The 20,170-nt window shown below is 41.1% G+C and overlaps 1 protein-coding gene across 4 annotated transcripts in view; it reads right to left on the bottom strand.

Moving 5' to 3' along the window:
• Positions 1-20,170, bottom strand: part of ELMO1 (engulfment and cell motility 1) — a 563,801-nt gene that overhangs the window by 384,575 nt on the left and 159,056 nt on the right. For all 4 annotated transcript variants that reach the window (XM_043873513.1, XM_043873512.1, XM_043873514.1 and 1 more), the window contains 2 exons: positions 7,899-7,949; positions 5-174 (listed from right to left, as the gene is read on the bottom strand). In XM_043873513.1, coding sequence (XP_043729448.1) covers positions 5-174; positions 7,899-7,949 — 221 coding nt within the window. The remainder of the gene's footprint in view (positions 1-4; positions 175-7,898; positions 7,950-20,170) is intronic.

Here is a 20,170-nt window from a genome sequence, read left to right as displayed (position 1 = left end):
TTACTCGGTGCCACTTTCCACCATCTGTGTGAGGAGAGAGATGCCATCCAGATTTATAAACTCCTGGGCAAATGTGACATCCCGGGAGAGGCTGGCCAAGTCCTTCAGGGCCTCCAGCTTGGCGTCCATACTTGATGACTGGATTCGCTCATGGAGCTGCTGGGCGTTTTGAGCCTCACCAGAGAGAAAAACAAAACAAAGAGTGTTAAAAAACAAAAACAAACAAACAAAAAAAACCAAAGAGTGTTCACAGAGGAAAGTACCACAGATCAAAAAAAAAAAAAAAAAATCACCACCTCATTGAGAAAGGAAGAAACAAAGGCCAAATGCACAAGTTTAGTTAAGTATTACAAACCAAGGGAGGTTTCCAACCCTAATGACTTCACCTTCAGGCAATGCTTGTCAATTTCACAATGAAAATCAGTTGCCTTTCTTTGACAGGACCCACATTCCCATCTTAAGGAGAAGCAAGAGCCCAAGAACAGTAAAACTCCGGAAATGGAGTGGGTATGGCAGTGTGGAGGGGAAAAGGGGGAGGGTGTTTACTTTTTAAGTAAAATTATTATCTACAAATGACAAAAAGCTATTTGCTTAATTAAGCAATTGTACAAATTTATACAGCATGTTCAGCCGTTCAGTCAATACTCTGAGTAATAACTGCCTACACAAAATGTTCAAAAGTGTCATTAAACACCCAAATAATCTTGCTGGGTTACTGGAAATCTTCCAGCACAACAAAACAGGGCTTGTAAATTCCACTTTTCAACATGTGTTTCATGTGCATTAGTTATTTACAGCATGAATTTAAAACAAAGTAATTAAACAAGCAAACAAAAATACAAAAAATAATTTCAAACCAAATTAGCAGCTTTGCCTAGAATTAGAGTTCTCATTTTTAAGGCATTGGCACCTGGCTTCTACATGCAGGACAGAAATATACTGGAGGATCTGAATGTCTAAATAATAACATGTCTTCACATTATGTGGTTTTCAGGGACAAGCAGCCTAAGAAAGCGACATTGATACAGGGGTCTAATCGACAAAAACTCAGCCACATTGGGGAGGGGCCTCAAGGAGGTATGTTGGGCAGCAGGAACAGTTGGTGCAAAGGAAAAACAGAAGGAACAGGCCTGGGATGTCTGGAGGGACAGAAAGAGGCCAGTGTGCCTGGGGTTGGAGGGCAAAGGGGAGCGTGTAAGGAGGTGAGGACAGGCAAACAGACTGGGCCAGGTGGCCTAAGGAGGTCATAAGCAGAAGCAGCAGAGCTGGAGGAATCCTGGGTGGTGATGATTTTCCCTGACTGATAGGATGAATTTAAACATCTAGACAAATGTGTGGTACCTTTGGAGCTCTTAAAATAGCTTTTATATTCAAACACTAGAAGCAATGAATATATAAATGCACACATATTTGCATAAACATGACCCAAGGAAACAAATCAAGATATAGCCCACTGTTATTTATGAATTGTAATGTTCTGCATAATTTTTTGTTGCAAGCTTCACTTTTCAAATTTTCCATGAGTCTGCAATATCTTTATATTTGGGGGAAATTTTATATTATTAGAAAATAAAATAGCCTTAGTTCTGATTTTCCAAGCAGTTAGAACAACTGAGAAAGACTCTAATAGCTGTGTGGGTGATTGTATCAGAGAGTAAGTATTATTTTCCGGCATTGTCCTAGGATAGAAAACAAGTTTCATCTTGAGTCACTCAAATAGCACAGTGTGGCTGCCTAATGTCCTGGGATGAGAAAGTTCTGGGCCCAAGCTCAGAGGCAAACAGCCTCTGAGGGATCACCAGTGGACACAGAATAGGTATACACAGTAGTTGTGTGCAAAGTATTTACCACCTCTGTTCTTTAAGGTCCTAATTAAAGCTTTTCCCAAGGAATTTCCGAATGGCTCTGGGTCCATGATATCAATTAAGAAGTAATCAAAAACGTCTATAGGTTCACAAGTTTCACAGATATTTTCAAATGTGCACTCAATATTGCCCAGCAATCCAACCAAGTTTTCCTGGAATGTCTGCTGCCTGCGTGCTAAGTCATCAGTCGTGTCTGACTCTTTGTGACCCCATGGACTGTAGCCCGCCAGGCTCCTCTGTCCACGGGATTCTCCAGGCAAGAATACTGCAGTGGGTTGCCACGCCCTCCTCCAAAGGATCTTGCCAACCCAGGGATTGAAGGCGTGTCTCTTAGTCTCCTGCAATGGTAGGTGGGTTCTTCACCACTAGGGCCACCTGGGAAGCTCCCCCCAAAATGACTCTTTCACACCTTTTCTTCTTTCCTTAAACTCCCTCATTTCCTGCTTCCCTCACACTGGTGATCTTGCCTCACATTTTATCGAGGAAATCAAAATAATCAGCCAGGAATTTCTGCATCTTCCTATTTCAAAAAGCACAGAGTTCCTTCAGCTTCCTGTTCGCAAGGACATGGCCCCAGGGCCTCTATGCTCATGCTCTGCTTCTTTCTGATTCTCTGCACCTGACCACTGTTTCCTACCCAAGGTCAATCATCCCCTCATCCCCGGCTCTAGAGCGTTGCCCTCTCACCTTCTCAGGCGTTCTGCCCCTACTGCGTCCGCCTTTCTTTTGCACATCAGTCTCGTCTCCAATGGCACCACTGCCCTGCCTCCTAACCTGTCCCCTTGACACTCGCTACATGTTCCGGGGCAGCACCCAGAGTGATCCTGTCCCTCCTCTGCCTGAAAGCTTCCACTGGCTTCTCCCTGTGTGAAGCTCATAGGGCGATGACAAGAAACGGAACTTAAGACATCCTACCATTTGTTTTAGGTTTCTCAGCTCAGGAGAAATTGGCTCAAAAAAATCATTAACAGTCTTACTGTTAAGAATCTCTGACAACCTGAATCCACAGAGTAACTGAGATAACACTGTTTTTCTTTTGGTCACAGCAACTGGCCCCCCCAAATCAGTGCAACAGGCTCTCTAACCCAGATGCTTAGAATATCAGTTCCCCAAATGAAAGAGGGCAGAAGGCAGGGTTGCGCTTAAAGCTGACAAAGCAACAGCAGATACTTGATAAGCAATTTTATTTAATTTGTCCACATGGGCCAAAATGAGCGATAAGAGGCAAGAAGAGCTCAGGTCACATATAAAAGGGCTCTTAAAAATCTGATGGTTTGGAATACTGGGATGGTCTTAGCACGGAATGTTATGATTCATCTCTTGTATACTGTAGTGACATTATGAAACTTGTTTGCAGATTTCCTTAATTAAAAATAACATCAACAGGGACTTCCCTGGTTGTCCAGTGGCTGAGTCTGTGCTACCACCACAAGAGGAACAGGTTTGATGCCTGATCAGGGAAGATCCCACATGCTACAGGGTGCAGCCAAAATAAAATAAAATAACAGCAGGACATGGTACAGAAATATGTAAATATTATCAGAAGTTATAAAGTGAAAAATAGAGTTAGTATAATGCTAACAGTTTCTTGTGATATTCCTTGAGAACCATTTCTATTATTTTATTGACATATACCTATTTTCTCTGTGCATCAGAGGGATCACTCTACACATCATGTTCTGCAACCTGCTTTGGACTTAATAAATTTTTGAGGTGCCTCTGAGGCAGCACATGCCACATTCCTTTTCACATCTACACAGTATTCTATCACACGGTTATCACCTAATGAACTGAACTAGTCCCAACTGATAGACAGTTAATAGGTTCCAGCTTTTGATTATTGAAAGCAATGATGCATACAGCCCTGATGGATGTGTTTGGTGTGTGTGTCTGTGTGTGTGTGTGTGTGTGTGTGTGTGCGTGCGTATCCTACAGTGCTTTTGTGAGACTATCTATTGAATAAATTCCTAGCTGTAAAATTGTCAGAACAAAGACACATGCATTTTAAGCTTGGGTGAATACAGCTAAATTGCCCTCAAAAAAGGCTGTACCAATTTATACTCTTGACCCCACAGCATCTTTGCCTCATGCCTTGATTATCAAGAAGTGTGAATTTTCATCTCTTTTTTGAGAGGAAGATTGAGTTTCTTCTTTCACAGCTATAGCTATATAGCCATATATAAGTCTATATAGATCCTGCCTGGCAAGATAAGACAGATAAATATATAGATTTATAGACAGAGAGAAAGAGATCATTTTTGTATATAGGTTATGGACCATCTATTTTGGGGGCAGTTTATTTATTCACAAGGGATCCTGCAAATTGAGGAATTAACCCTCTGTTCATTACTTACATTGCCAATAGTTTTTCTTAATTTGCTATTTTTTTACTTTGTTTCTGGAATTTTTCCCAAACATGAAAGTTCTGTGGTATTGTTTTTATTTTTGGTAATCAAATTTATTAATCTTTTTCTTTGTAATTTCTGAGCTTTGTGTCCTACTTAGAACTTAGGATGGCTTTCCATACTCCAAAACTACAAATCTATTTACTATAAAAACCTTCCAAAACAAAAATTTCAGGAATGTGAAAACAATGGTCTGGAAACCTAGGCTTCTTCTATTAATAACAGGAACATTAGCCAAAATTTTTGTAAAACATGCTTCATGCAACATGTGAACTCAGGTTAGATTTCCATAGCTATTATTAATATTATCATGACAGATATAAGGAAGTACTACTTAGCAGCATAATCTGAAGGTCTTCAAACCTTTAAATGCTCAAAAACTCACGCATATTTACACACATTTCCAGGGTGGGTTCACGGCTATACTTTCATACTACTGGGGAGATGGATAAGGATATGACATCTAAAAAAGATATATATTTAAGATGGTCAGTATAGAGATTGTCTGAAGATATGCAACATAGAGGAAGACCATATGCCAAGTGTTGGGCTTTTAAAAGAATAACTATGCAGTTTTTTTTAATCTTCACTTATTAATGCCCTCTTTTGTTAGGAATAATCCAGAAAGAATAGTTTTATAATGGAGTAAGACTGAGGATAAATCCGTTAAGAAAAATGCCACTGATAGAGTGGACATGAGCTGCACATTACCTAAAACAAGAGTGTGTGCATGCATGTGTCTATGAGTGTGGGCAAGTGTGAGTACTGTGGCTACAGAGAGAGTTCAGCTGAGGTAGATGCAAAAACTTGTAAAAGTTATTAGCACAACACCATTTGCTGGTTCCTTTATGGCACTCTAACACCTTCTTGCAAATTCAATAGAGACAGTTTTCAAAAATATATTTTTATTGTGTATATGAGAAGTGAAAGAGTTAGCATATGCTGACCCATATTTTTTCAGTCAAACACAAAATCTTTAAAAAGAAAATCTACCAGCAACAAACAAAGTTTAAAGATCCAATATGTCTTGCTTATAGAGTAATTCCCAATTCTAGACTCCATGGCTACAGTCAAACCATAAAGTGCTTATTACTTAAACTGCAGGTGTCTGGACCCTATTCTTAGATATCATTATTCAGCTTCTCTTTAAAGGCCCAGACATCAGCATTTTTAAAGTTCTACCAATGATTCAACTTTGGGGACCACTATTCTCTGGAAAATGTAAACAGTCTCTTGCAGGGGGACTCTATTGTAGAGTTTTTGCATGTCTCCCTTCACTGTGTTGGGCACATGCAGGGCATAAGCTCCAGTGTCCCCAGTGAGGCCAAGTCACACCACAGTGTCAGCACTTTGGCTTTCTGGATGCTGAGAAACTTCACCCTGACAAACACCTAACCTTCTTGCAAGGAGTAGTTTGGCACTGCAGAAATTTTGTTCATGAAGCCAAGGCCCAGATTATAAAAAAAAAAAAAAAAAAAACTGGTGCTTTTCTAATTCTGAGATGAAACAAAAGTAAGGTATACTCTTTCTGCCCATCAACCAGATGAATAATTTCAACAGGATATATAGGAACATTTTGTAAAACCCAAATGAAACCATGGTCTCTAAAGGTCAAATTAACATGAATTCATGCTGACTGAAGTAAGGTCAGTGCTAAGGCAGACAAAAATGTCTTGGCTCAACACAGAGCCACTGAAAAATGAGTGTGAATGATAATTTCCCTTAAGTGGGAAAGAAGGTACTGAAAGCCAGTTTAGCCAACTCCAGCAGCACATTCTATTGAGCCCATCACTGTGTTCAGGCTTCAGATGTTACTGGGTAAAATGTTTAGGTGTTTGTAAGCCTCTCTAATGTAATTTTCAACAAGAAGAATTTGTGGTGGTTACAGTACCCACAATTTAATTTTAGCCAGATGCTTTTCCCAATTTTTTAAGTTTATTTTTAGCCTAGCACATGGCTTCAGTGGAAACTGAAAATGAGAGCTAGACACAGTTTTCATCACATATGCAGAGTGAAAATAGTAACACTTGGTGTATTTTGTGCAGATTATTTTTTAGGAAAGTGATAAAATGTACTGTGAAAAAAACATAGCTTAAATATGCTAATGTTACTACCCAAAGTCTCTATAAGCAAGTAAGAAAGATCAAGTTAAACAATACAGTTGGCTACAGTAATCTAAATACACTGTAGCATTTTGTTTAGCAGTTTTTATTTGGAAAACTTGAAAGGGTTTTTTTCTAGAATCAACTGTCAGTGAAACAACATGAGCAGCAAATATTTCTTAAGCTATATTTGATGAATTGTCACAATAACTGACCAAATCTTAGGAAATGCTTAAACATTTTCACTCTTTCATACACAGATAGACACACCTTTTGACTTTCAATTCAGTTCAGTTCAGTCACTCAGTCGTATCTGACTCTTTGCGACCCCATGAACCGCAGCACGCCAGGCCTCTCTGTCCATCACCAACACCCGGAGTTTACCCAAACCCATGTCCATGGAGTCGGTGATGCCATCCAGCCATCTCATCCTCTGTTGTCCCCTTCTCCTCCTGCCCTCAATCTTTCCCAGCATCAGGGTCTTTTCAAATGAATCAACTGTTCCCATCAGGTGGCCAAAGTACTGGAGTTTCAGCTTCAACATCAGTCCTTCCAATGAACACCCAGGACTGATCTCCTTTAGGATGGACTGGTTGGATCTCCTTGCAGTCCAAGGGACTCTCAAGAGTCTTCTCCAACATCACACCTCAAAAGCATCAATTCTTCGGCGCTCAGCTTTCTTTATAGTCCAACTTTCACATCCATACATGACCACTGGAAAAACCATAGCCTTGATTAGACGGACTTTTGTTGGCAAAGTAATGTCTCAGCTTTTTAATATGCTATCTAGGTTGGTCATACTTTCCTTCCAAGGAGTAAGTGTCTTTTAATTTCACGGCTGCAATCACCATCTGCAGTGATTTTGGAGCCCAAAAAAATAAAGTCAGCCACTGTTTCCACTGATTCTCCATCTATTTGCCATGAAGTGATGAGACCGGATGCCATGATCTTAGTTTTCTGAATGTTGAGTTTTAAGCCAACTTTTTCACTCTCCTCTTTCACTTTCATCAAGAGGCTCTTTGGTTCCTCTTCACTTTCTGCCATAAGGGTGGTGTCATCTGCATATCTGAGGTTATTGATATTTCTCCGGGCAATCTTGATTCCAGCTTGTGCTTCCTCCAACCCAGCGTTTCTCATGATGTACTCTGCATATAAGTTTGACTTTCAAGGGAAGTTTAACAGGCTGTCTCTAGTTTTGTTCCCTTTGTTTGTTCAGACAGTCTTAGGTGGATCTGTGGGTAGGTAGGTAAAACCGATTCACAGGGTAGAGTTATCCTATCTATATTATGAGAATTGTTGATATGACTACAAAATTCAAACTTTAAAGTGAATTTACTTGCACATAACCTGGAACAAAAACTTCCTTTTCTGTGCCAGGAAATCGAAGGGGGGCATTCCTGCTACTCCAGAATAGGGGAATACTCTAAAAATCTTTTGTTTCACATGAGTCACCTTGAAAAATTAATATTCTATAATCACATATAACAAACTGCAAATCACAGAACCACAAACAAGCATCAACTTACCGGAGATGTGGTTAATCGAAGGATAGTGCCATTTTTTATTTCATTTCTATTCTGGAAAAGAAAAAAAAAAAAACAAAACACTGTAAATCCTCAAGTGGAAGCTTGGGAAAGAAGACCACAAAGGCAAATATCACCTAGCAGAGACTCTACATATTAATATAAGCATTCATATGATTCGGTCTATTCTCACTTAAATAATTTTTAATTCTTAATACAAAGAATTTTAAACTGGATCCCAGATGTAGTAACTTGATTTTCCCCTTCAATTCTTTTCTTTTTAATTTTTATTTTATTTTGGAGTACAGCTGACTTATAGTGTTGTGATAGTTTCAGGTGTATAGCAAAGTGATTCAGTTATATATATGCATGCTGCTGCTGCTAAGTCGCTTCAGTCGTGTCAGACTCTGTGTGACCCTATAGACAGCAGCCTATAAGGCTCCCCCGTCCCTGGGATTCCCCAGGCATATATCCTTTCTTTTTCTGATTCTTTTCCTATATATGTTATTACAGAATATTGTATAGAGTTCCTTGTGCTACATAGTAGGTCCTTGCTGATTATCAATTTATATGTAGTAATGTATACATGTTAATCCTAAACTCCTATTTTACCCCTCCACTTCTCCCTTTCCCCTACGGTAACCATAAGTTTGCTTTTGATGTTTGTGAGTCTATTTCTGTTCTGTTTCTTTATATCATCATGGACAGCATACACTACAGAGGAAGTGAATATGAACCCAGAGAATAGAAATATGGGACACAAGGATAGCAATCAAAATAAGCAATTTTAAAAGATTATTAAAAGGAGTATGATCCAGCAAAATCATTCCTACATATACAACCAAGAGAACCCAAACTATATAACCATACAAAAACTTGTACCTGAATGTTCAGAGAAATTTTATTCATAACAGCCAAAGTATAAACAACCTGAATATCCATCAGCAGATGACTGAATAAACAAAATGTGGTAAATCCATTCAATGGAATATTACTAAGCCATTAAAAGAAACAAAGTATTGATTCATGTTACCACATAATCTTGAAAACATTAAGTGAAAGAATTGAGATGCAAAAGCTATATATTTTATGATTCCATTTGTCAAAAGAGGTATATCTATAGAGGCAAGGAAGCAGATTAGTGGTTTCAAAGGGCTGATAGAGGAGGATTTGGGAGTAAGTGTTAACTGGTGCAGGAATTTTTTTTCAGGGGTGATGAAAATGCTCCAAAATTGATGGTGGTGATGATTTTAGAAATCTGTGAATATAGTAAAATCCAACAAATTAAAGAATTAAAAGCCAATGAATCAAAGAGCCTCTTGATGAAGATGAAAGAGGAGAGTGAAAAAGTTGGCTTAAAACTCAGTATTCAGACAACAAAGATTATGGCATCCAGTCCCATCACTTTATGGCAAATAGATGGGGAAACAATGGAAACAGTGAGAGACTTAACTTCTTGGGCTTCAAAATCACTGCAGATGGTGACTGCAGCCATGAAATTAAAAGACACTTGCTCCTTGGAAGAAAAACAATGACAAACCTAGACAGCATATTAAAAAGCAGATACATTACTTTGCCTACAAAGGTCCATATAGTCAAAGCTATGGTTTTTCCAGTAGTCATGTAGGGCTGTGAGAGCTGGACAATAAAAAAGGCTGAGCACCGAAGAACTGATGCCTTTGAGCTATGATGCTGGAGAAGACTCTTGAGAGTCCCTTGGAGAGCAAGGAGATCAAACCAGTCAATTCTAAAGGAAATCAACCTTCAATATTGATTGGAAGGACTGATACTGAAGCTCCAATACTTAGGCCACCTGATATGAAACGCTGACTCACTGGGAAAGCCCCTGATGCTGGGAAAGATTGAAGGCAGGAGGACAAGGGGACGACAGAGGATGAGATGGTTGGACGGCATCACTGACTCAATGGACATGAGTTTGAGCAAGCTCCGGGAGATGGTGAAGGACAGGGAGGCCTGGCGTGCTGCAGTCCATGCGGTTGCAGAGTCGGACACGACTGAGTGACTGAACAGCAACAACAAATTGAACACTTTAACAGGTGAATTTTTGGTACGTGAATTATCTCAATAAAGTTGTTTTCTTTTTTTGGGAAAAAAAGTTAAGAAGGAATCTGGTTTCTGGTTTCTTAACATTTTCTGGTGTCTTTTGAACGTTGCCTTGAAGTTAAGAACAAACAGCATATAAGAGCAGATTCCAAATTGGTCCATCTCCACTCAGCAAGTGTATTGGAAGTGAGTGTTCTGAAGCTTTCACTTGGCACCTTTGGAATGGAAAGAATTTCACTGGCAGTTTTTTCTTCTGCCACCAGAGTATGCACCATGCTCAGCTTTCAGGAGTTGACCTTCTGGGAGTCATATCACCGCATCCCCCACCCTGGAGCACTGAGCCAGGAGGTTAATAAAGTTCCTTGTGGGTCAGTCTCCTGCACTATTTCCAACAAGCCACAAGCTAGAATTTGCTCAGGATGCAGCAGGAACATTGGAGTAGTAGCAAATTTCTCAGAATGAGATGCCATAAACACAAAACACTCACTCTCGCCCTCAGTCAATTCTGACGACTTATTGGAAAATGAATTTTCTAGAACAATTATCTGAAAGTGAGCAGGCCTCAAGCCAATACTTTCTCCCAAAGAAATCCTAATCTGAACATTTTACACTGAGTTCAGGTAGGCCTGAAAGCTTCACACTGCTGGATCCAAACCTTCTTCGGGCAATTTCAGCCCAATTTAGAGCATCTCCAGCCAGACACCCTGGGCCACCTCTTGAGAGAGCAAGGTCTTCATTACTGGAAGTGTGTAGGCAAGGGTTGAATGACCACTGGGCAGCCCGGTTCAGGTATGAGATGGTAAAATGAATTTCAGTCTTTTTAAAAAAATCTTTCAACTCTAAAATTCTATGCCTCTAAGAGAAATGGAGAGGAAAACCACAAATACTAATTATAGAATAATTAAGGAAGCCAAATAGATAGCTATGTCTTTCCTGCTCACGTTTTATATGAATCAAGAAATAAAGAAGTCAGAAGGTGAAAGCCTAAAATATCTCCTTTATTAGTGATTATGGAACACAAGTGGAACACAAGGCTGGGAATGATAACCAGCAGACAGCTAACTAAACCCTCAGATTAGCATACCTGTTGAGGTTAAGACTAAAGGCAGGTTCCTTCCCAAGAGGAAAAGAGGTCCTAGTTTATTCTTCCCAAGTAACAAATCAAGCAGGAAAAGAGGGTATATAGAGGCCAGGAGGATTTAGCAATAATCTTTCCTCGTGAAAATTAGGAGTGGTGATGAAGCATTCCTAATAAAAGCAATAAATTAACATTTACTGAAAGGCACTGGGGTGAGGGATTTGGGGTTTTGTTGGAATGGTTATTTAACCATCATAATAATCTTATGTTCATTTTAAAGATAAGAAACCAAAGCTTCCAAGAGGATAAGTTATTTGCCCAACATCAAGGAGGGGGAGGGGGGGACTCAAACACCTCAGGGTGGGGGGCAGATGACATCAGAGGCTGTGCTCCCTCTGGAAAAGGTAAACAACTTAGACCTTGCATTCATCGTTAGAGGGGTGAGCTCATCATCTGATTGCCATGTATGAGAGCAAAGAAGTAAGTGTGGTATTAACAAATGCTCTGCAGATTCCCAGGTGTTCTCCAGGACGTCCTGGACATGAGGCACTGGGTGGACGCATGGCTGGGGTGGCCTCAAGCAATTGACCTCCATGTTGACGCCTTCGACACAGACTCCTGACTTTCTGGGATCCAAGAATGAGCTCTTTGAAGAAAGGGTCTTGAGGATTGTTTATTTAAAACAAAAGCCGTGTCAAAACCACTGACAGGCAGGGCTGGGTGCAAATTCCATCTGACCCGCACCACCTTGTACACTCAGGGCAAGCTATTCAACCACTCCAATCTAAAATGGGAAGAACAAGGCATTGCTTAGAGAACGCAGCAAGAACCAGATGTGTCTTACGAGCTGTGCCTGGCCTAGAATTCATTCAAAATGGGACTGTTACATTCTTTATCGGCAGCTGATTTGCTTCCTGTCTCTTCCTTTTCCCCAAAATGCATTTTTTAATCAGCATTTAGTATTTTGGAACAATAGATAAACAACAACAACAACAAAAAAAACAAACAGAAAAGCCACAAATACATGCATTAAAAACTTTAAGGTCCCAACAGAAGGGTAGCAAACTCAAAGAAAGAGCCAATGGTAGACATCTGCTTCAGAGACTTTTCCATCAGGAAAATCCCCTGGATGCCACCTCTCGTGCCACTCTGACTGAGGATGACGCCTTTTGCTCTCCAAAGAAGTCGGACTTGGGATGTAAACACAGGAAAAGGCTTGGACTTACTCTTATTTCATAAGTTTTATCCAGGCAGTGTAGAGCATCACTGAAGAGTTGGGTTTCCAGCTAGGACAGTCTGAACTAGACCCACATCTGACTTCTTACCTGGAATCCAGTACAAGTGACATGGCTGCCCTCTGGGTCAGCTTGTTTGTTAAAATAAGGATAGTGCCCGTCTCCTAAGGCTGTTCTGAGGATTAACTGAAATAATCCATTTAAAGTACTTAGGACAGAGAACGGCACCTTGCAAACGTTTATGAAAAAAGTTAGCTGTTTATTATTAAGTGCAAAAATAACATCCGAAAAGCACACTGCTGCATATGCTTATTTGTTTTGAGCTAGTCTCTATATGTGATCCAGCCAGTAAAAATAATAGTGCCATCTAGGTGACCCTGAGTCTCAGGCTTCAGGAAGTCAGCAGCACGTATCCAGCGGAATTACAAATGCTATCAACCACACGCCTATTCATTCCATCAGCAGGTCAGCACGGCTGAGGGGAGGTCTGGCACACAGCATGCTCCAATCAAAGGCTGAGGACCTGGTACTCGCTCTTGTATCACACTCTTGGGCCTCTACGTCTGTTCCAGAAGGGACTTCTTTGCTGCAGTCCTCCAAGCATTCAGCCAGCGGGGTGTGTGTGTGTGTGTGTGTGTGTGTGTGTGTGTGTGTGTGTGTGTGTGTGTGTGTGTGTGTGTGTGTGTGTGTGTGTCTGTGTGTCTGTGTGTGTCTGTGTGTGTGTGTGTGTGTGATTTGACTTACTTACCCTGCCCATTGGCTGCCTCCCTCTACCTCCTGTCCATTTCCTCCAGTTTACCCTGACCAATTCACCTCCATCTGCCGATACGCTGCCCCAGTTTGCACGGATTCATTCTTCCTTAGTGAAGTGAGTAATACTCTAGCCAGCTTTGTCTGATCAACAGGTTATGTCAGTGACCTTTGGTAAGCAAAGATTTGGTAATCTTTGGAAATCTTACCTTTGGTAAGATTTCAACAGGATCAATCCAGCAGCATTCAATAGAGGCACCTTTCTCAGGCCAGACAAGGAACATTATTAAATGACTTATAAAAGCATGTGTGTGTGTGTGTGGTGGGGTGGGGGACGGGGCGGAGGGGAGTGCTTCCCTGATGGTCCAGGGATTAAGAAAAAAAAAAAAAGAAGACTTTGCACTTCCAATGCAGGGATTGTTAAGTTTGATCTTTTGTCGGGGAACTAAGATCCCACATGCTTTGTGGTGTGGCCAAAGAAAAAAAAATTAAATTTTAAATTTTTTAAAATAAATAAATAAAATTTTAAAAAGATACGCACTTTAAAGAAAAGCATGTGGGGGAAGGAACAACAACAACAACAACAAAGTGAACTCCCTCCCTCCAAACAGAGAGGGGGATTCTGCAAAACTAAAGAATGTATTCATCAACTCACAGAGCCAAGAAACTGTCCCATGCCCCTCTCTGGGAAATCAGTCTTTAATCCCTGATTCTCATGGGATCTTCATACCACTGCTTTTAGAATCACCATGAGTATTAAAATGCAGATTTCTGGGACTCCCCAGCCCGCCAAGCCATGCATTCAGGGGCCTCAGCGGCTACATTTTCACTGTGCTTGCAAATAATTCTGGTGCACAGTAAAGTTTAGAATCATCCCGGTCTAATTCATAAGACCATGCAGCACATTTAGAGTCAGTGTTCCGAATTTCAAGGTAATAAAGTAAGGCAAACAAGACTAATGGCAGCTGCTCAAAAATGAAGAAGAGAGAGCAGCAGAAAGAACTTTTCTGCAGAGAATGTCCTAAAATGACAGCACACAATGTACGGGAAGAATGACAAGGGGCCCAGTGAAAGCTGCTGAGCCCCGCCGTCACAGTCTCTGCCACCCGGCAGCGGCAGGCTGTCCTAGCCCCCGACATTCACAAGCATCTCCATAGGATGTCTTTGTGCTGCTTCACAGAACCAGCTCAGCAACTCGGCCTCTGCGTGGATCGGATAATAAGATTCCTCAGGAAAATGTCACTGTTGTCATATTTTTCCTTCTGAAATTTGTTTATCTCAGTAGGCCAACTTTCTATGTAGCCAGGCAATATTAAGAATTATTCCCTGGTCAAAAATTCCAAATTCTACCCCCTTCCTGTGACTGAGAAAGGAAAGCAGGAGGTCAGAGGGGGAGGGGGCACTCATAACCAGACCCCGCAAGTCCAGGCGACTCCAGGACCTTTTCTCTGGTTCTGCCTCTCCTCCTCCTCGTTCTGCCTCTCTCTGTCACTGTCTCTTTCTCCTGATGTGATGGGGTCCTTGCTTTGGAAATAATACTAGGAAATAATGCTGTTCTTTGCATCCATTACTCAGTCATCACAGAGACTGATTTTTCACTGTAAACCTGATCCTTTCTATCCTTTATGTGTCCATTTGCGTGATCTTCAAATCTTTGGGCTGAGGGAAATAACTGAGGACCACATATGACATGCTGGTTGCTAGGTTACAGAGCAATGCCTCTAGACAGAGGACTACAGGTCTAACATTTGAGGAGGAGGATAGAAATACCCTAAAAATAAATCTGAACCCCCAAAGGCCAGGAGAAAAAGGCTGAGAGGTGAAGTGAGGGGAAAAAGAATAAGGAAAAAAGGGTAGCAAACTCTTCTAAATGCACATTTCCCATAACTAATATTGCAGACTTCCCTGGGGTCCTTACCATCAAGGACCACGTTCCTTCCCAGTCCCATGCCCCAGCCCCATATAGCTTTAGCTGTTCATCATCACCCATGGATGGAAGGATCTGGATTTGACTTCTTTCTGCTCTTTTTTCATGCCACTAACTAGATTCTATTCTCAGTTATTGTCTTTCTTTAATCAATTTATTTTTCATAACACCCATGTACCATTCACACAATTCCCCAAAGCAAAAGAAGATAGACAAGACAGGTGATAAGGAATTTTTGGCTAATTACCTATCTGTGCTGTGTAAACACAGAGAGAGGGGAGGACCTGTTCCATCAGAACGCTTTGTTCTCTTTCTACTAAGATCTGGGTAAAAGGAGTGGAGAAAAGCTGGGAGACAGTCCTCAGGAACCCAGGGAATCTATGGGATGTAGTGAGCCCAGGGGAGGAGCCAGAGGAGAATGCCTGTCCCCCTTTTCGTTTTCATCAACTGCTTGTAGAAGACAAAGAACAATGTTTTCTGGAAAAGAACATGCTTATCTTAAAGGAACAGGCACTATTAGATTTCACTGTTGCTTGGAAAGAGGCACGTGTTAGAAAGCCAGGGAAGATGCTTGCTTTCTCAGCCAATTTCATATGGCAAGAGTGAGGCACATCGACCTTTGCCTGGTGTCCGGGCCCTGGGACCGAAAGCTCAGGCTAGAACCCCATCCATGTCTCTGTCCCTCTAACATCCTAGTGGAAGAACTGATTGAGTCCGATCTGTTAAGAAGTAATGAAAGGTCACTATGTAGACAGTGAGTCAACCTTGAAGTCAGAGTAGTCAGTCCCCTTGAGCATGGAAGGTGAGGGGGATAATTTTGGTAAAACAGACAGTGGGTTAAGCACTAGCAACATCTCAATACAATAAACAAAAAGAAAACATTTAAGGCTTTTGAACATTATGACCAAGGGCATGTTTCAGAGAAATAAATCTGTCAGCAGCAGTGAATTAGAATGGAGAGTAAGTTAAGGAGATTGGGCAAGGTGGTGAAGGGTTGCAGCAATACACAGCTGCTTCCATCTCTGCAGGGCTTGGGACTCACTACATTAGATCCCGGATTCCAACCACAGGACTCCTGGCAGGAACATCTCCAGTCTCCAAGTTAACAATCCAATAGAGAGACCCAAGAACTGAAACACTAGTAAGTAATAAGTTCTGTGACAAAAATCTGTGCCTTTCCTCCTACACATGACTTGAAGGACAGTGAACAGAGATACATTTTTCACGGGTGATATTATAATGTTTAGCAAAAGCCTTAAAAATAAAAATCAAATTCTATCAAGTTTTTTCCTTTGGAAACATCAGAAAGGCAAACATTTTATGAAAGATGTCCACCGAGGCATCATTTATAACAGAGAGAAAACAACTAAAAGCAAGCCCAGATACTTTAGTTATTCATTTACTGTCTCTCAACCCAAAATCCAACATTCTTGGCCCAGCTGTGTACTGGAGTTGGACCATGCAACCATTTCTCTTTGGCCATCTAGGAGAATGTTAAACTTCACCAACAGAGAGCACTGGAATGATCCTGCCTGGCCATCAAAAGGTGGTTTTCTTTTATCTTTGTTATTATTATCATCACCATTATTATTACTATCATACAAAGAAGTCCACAGGCCTCATCCACCCTCAACCCTTACCCTAAAATTACTTGTGACGGTCTACTTACTTTTTGGAACCCTATCCTAAAACAACCTGAGGTTCCATAAGGACAAATATTCTCTGATTCAGGTGAGTCGATGACAATTCTCCCCAGGCAATTTTTTTTTTTTTCTGCTGTGCTGGGTCTTCATTGCTGTGAGTGGGGTCTTTCTCTAGTTGTGCAGAGTGGGGGCTACTCTGTAGTTGCAATGAACGGGCTTCTCATTGCAGTGAATTCTCTTGCTGCGAAACACAGGCTTTAGGCACACGGGCTTCAGTAGTTGTGGTGTGCAGGCCCTATAGCGAACAGGTTTCAGTAGTTGTAATACACAGGCTTAGTTGCTCCGTGGCGAGTGGATTCCTCCTGAACCAGGGATCAAACTTCTGTCCCCTTCACGGGCAGGTATGGAGTCTTATACACGGCGCCACCAGGGAAGTCCTCACCAGGCAACTTTTAACAGCCTTGTGGCTTTTTGTCTTTAAAAGACCCTGACTCTCTTCCTTGGAATATTCTTTCGTGTTTACCCCAAACCTGTGTTTTGCAATCTTAAGACCCCAAAAAACTATTTTCTAATATGCAACCTCCTGCACTGATTTTTAGTTAGCACATAAAAAATGTAGGTTGCATAATAGTATTGCATTATGAGTCCAAATTGATGGAATATATTATGTCTGTATAAACTGATAAAATGCTGATGTCCAGGTAGATCCGGTAACAATTGGGTAACAATGCTCTTCACTTACAACATGTGAAAAAAAGAAAAGAAATTTTTTAAAATGGCTGATATTGTATTTGCCCACCCCAGCTAATGAACATTGGTTACCTTTCTAGGGGAGAAAGCAATCTCCATGGTTTTGGACAGAAAGATTTGCACAAGCTAGGGTAAACCATGTAGACCAGGCCTCCCCTACGGTCCTTTTTTTCTATCTATTTGAGATAGAGACTTCATTGCCAGCCCCTCCTGCTATCAATTTTAACATAACCCCCAATCAGATGGCATGTGTAAATGTTTAAACCTGGATTGTGAAGGGCAAATCTCAGTGGTCTCAGAAATCCACAAAGTGCTGGAGAAGAGAGCTGCACTTATAGGAAAGAAGCTCATGCTTGTTAAAAAAAAAAAAAAAAAAAAAAAACAGAATAGAAAAGATTTTAAAGGGTCATTCCAGTGACATTGACAGGCATCACTAAAGATGCTGCTTATTTTTCTTTGGTCACGTAAATCATGTCTGACTCCTTTGAGACCCCATGGACTGTAGCCTACAAGGCTCCTCTGTCCATGCAATTTCCCAGGCAAGAATACTGGAGTGGGTTGCCATTTCCTTCTCCAGGGATCTTCCCGACCCAGGGATCAAACCCCCATTTCCTGCACTGGCAGGCAGATGCTTTACCACTGAGCCACCAGGGAAGCCCAAGGATGCTGCCACAGCTAGGAAAATACAGACTCTGTGGCCTATTCTAGGCAAAGCCAATGAAGACAACAGACTATGGAGTGAGAACGAGACGCAAACCTTCATGGTGGAGAGGAGAGCTTCTGAACAAAGTGGGATGGAAACACCAGAAAAAGAAGGGTAACTGAGCTTGCTGCTGGTTTCAGAGAGACAGTGTGGTGTCTGGCATCTCAAACACAACCTGCTGTGATGTCAGCCACCCTAACACTGGTATCAGATGGGACCGGTCCAAACCTCAGCATCACTACTGACAGCTCTGTCACCTGGGCATTTGGCACAGAGCCTGGCACATAGCAGGTGCTCAGTGAACATCCGGTCAATTAATACATGGGCATGACAGCTCCTCCGAGCCCCCCTCACTGCTACAAGGAAGATCGTCACACCTAGACCGTATGGTGTTGTCACGGGATTAAATTAGACAGTGCTAATAGAGGATCTGTCTGGCACTGGGTAAGGACTCAATACATCATTCATAAAGAAGAGGCAGCTTGGGTACTGGGTACTAGAAATATGAAAAATCTGTCAGATGAAGAAGCGGGAAGAGAAGCTCAGGCAGAGGAAACGCAGTTCAGGCCATTAGGTTCCCTGGCCTGAGATCCTGTAGGACAGAGATTTAAAGAATCTTTTCTTTTTGCCCCCGGTCAAGGATGTTTTGGAAGTCTAGTGAAGCCTATGGATCACTTCTACAAATAACATTTTTAAATGCATAAAATAAAATACAGAAGCTTGCAAAGAAACCAACAGTTATCCAAGTTTTTGAATTGTATCAGAGTAATATATATGCTACTTTTTCAGTATAGTTATCAGCAAACTTTTTCCATCAAGAGCCAGTTATTAAGTATTTTAAGCATTGCAAGGGAAGAAATTTTCTGTTGCAACTGTGATACATAAATGAATGGGCATGGCTATATTCCAATAAGTTTCATTTACAAAACTAGGTGGCAACCTGGATTTTGTCCACAGGCTGTAGTTCACTGGCACCTTTATTAATGTGTAAAGTAACAAGATATATTATAAGTGCTAATAACTACTGTAATTTATAATTAATGTAATTATCATAAATGACATTTTGAGATCATTGCAATAATAGCAATAAATAGAAATACCTATCATTTCTGCCTGTAACACCAACACAGACATTATTTAAACTAGCATGGCTTGTTGTCTATAGTCTCATTGAAATAATGTGACTTTTTTATTATCATACAGTTATAACTTTCTTCCTATACAAACTCATAGACCTTGGGTTAAAACAGTGGCATTCCATGTTCTTAGAAGAAAATCCCAATTCCTATCATGGTGTAAAGGACTCCCAATGTGGCCGTGGCCAACCTCTACCATCATATCTGATACTCCCCCAACTCCCCAGCTCACTCTCCTGTTCCCGTTTGTCACTTATCACACCAAGTTCTTCATGCTTCAAGGCTTTTGTACTGGTTGTGCCTTTCGCTGCAGTGCTATGATCTGCCTCCTTGTTATTCTTCAGCCTTGGCATGAATATCACCCCTTTAGAAAGACACTTCCTGATGCTTTACAGTAATCTTGGCCACAGACAGACATCCGGGGCCTTGCAGAGAGATGCAGATTGTCCCAGAGCTGGCACAATCCCAATGTAAAAGCCCAGAACTCAGACATTAAGCTTGAGTAGCACAAACTCGGAGCCTTAGAGGAGGAGTATAAGTTTGTTTCTTGGGGCACACATAATTGGAGAAGAAGGGCCATAAGCCCCCAGTTCTGGAAATTGTGTCCACTCTCCTGCAGCCTTATTCCCTCTATATCTGTTTATCTGGAAATTTAAAACAAGTCAAGTCATATTTCTGACCCATTCTTGAACCTAAATTACATGGCTAGCCTAGCAGACTGAGCTTCATAGCCATGCCTGTCTACCACACTCTGCTCACAAATCTTTATCACATTACCTCACTTATTTCCTTTGGAGTCTTTACTTCAATCTGAAAAATGAATACCTTGTTCATTTTTTAAAAAATCTCCTGTCTGTCTCCACCCACGTGCATGAGAACATGTGCATCAGAGGAGTGGGCATCTTCAAGTTTTGTTCATCATCAGTGCCTAGAACAGTGTGTGGTATGTAAAATGTGTTCAATACATACTTTTTTAATGAATGCAATGG

This window comes from Cervus elaphus, chromosome 18 (genome assembly GCF_910594005.1).
Source record: "Cervus elaphus chromosome 18, mCerEla1.1, whole genome shotgun sequence".
NCBI lineage: Eukaryota > Metazoa > Chordata > Mammalia > Artiodactyla > Cervidae > Cervus > Cervus elaphus.
This window is presented reverse-complemented; position numbering and strand designations above follow the sequence as displayed.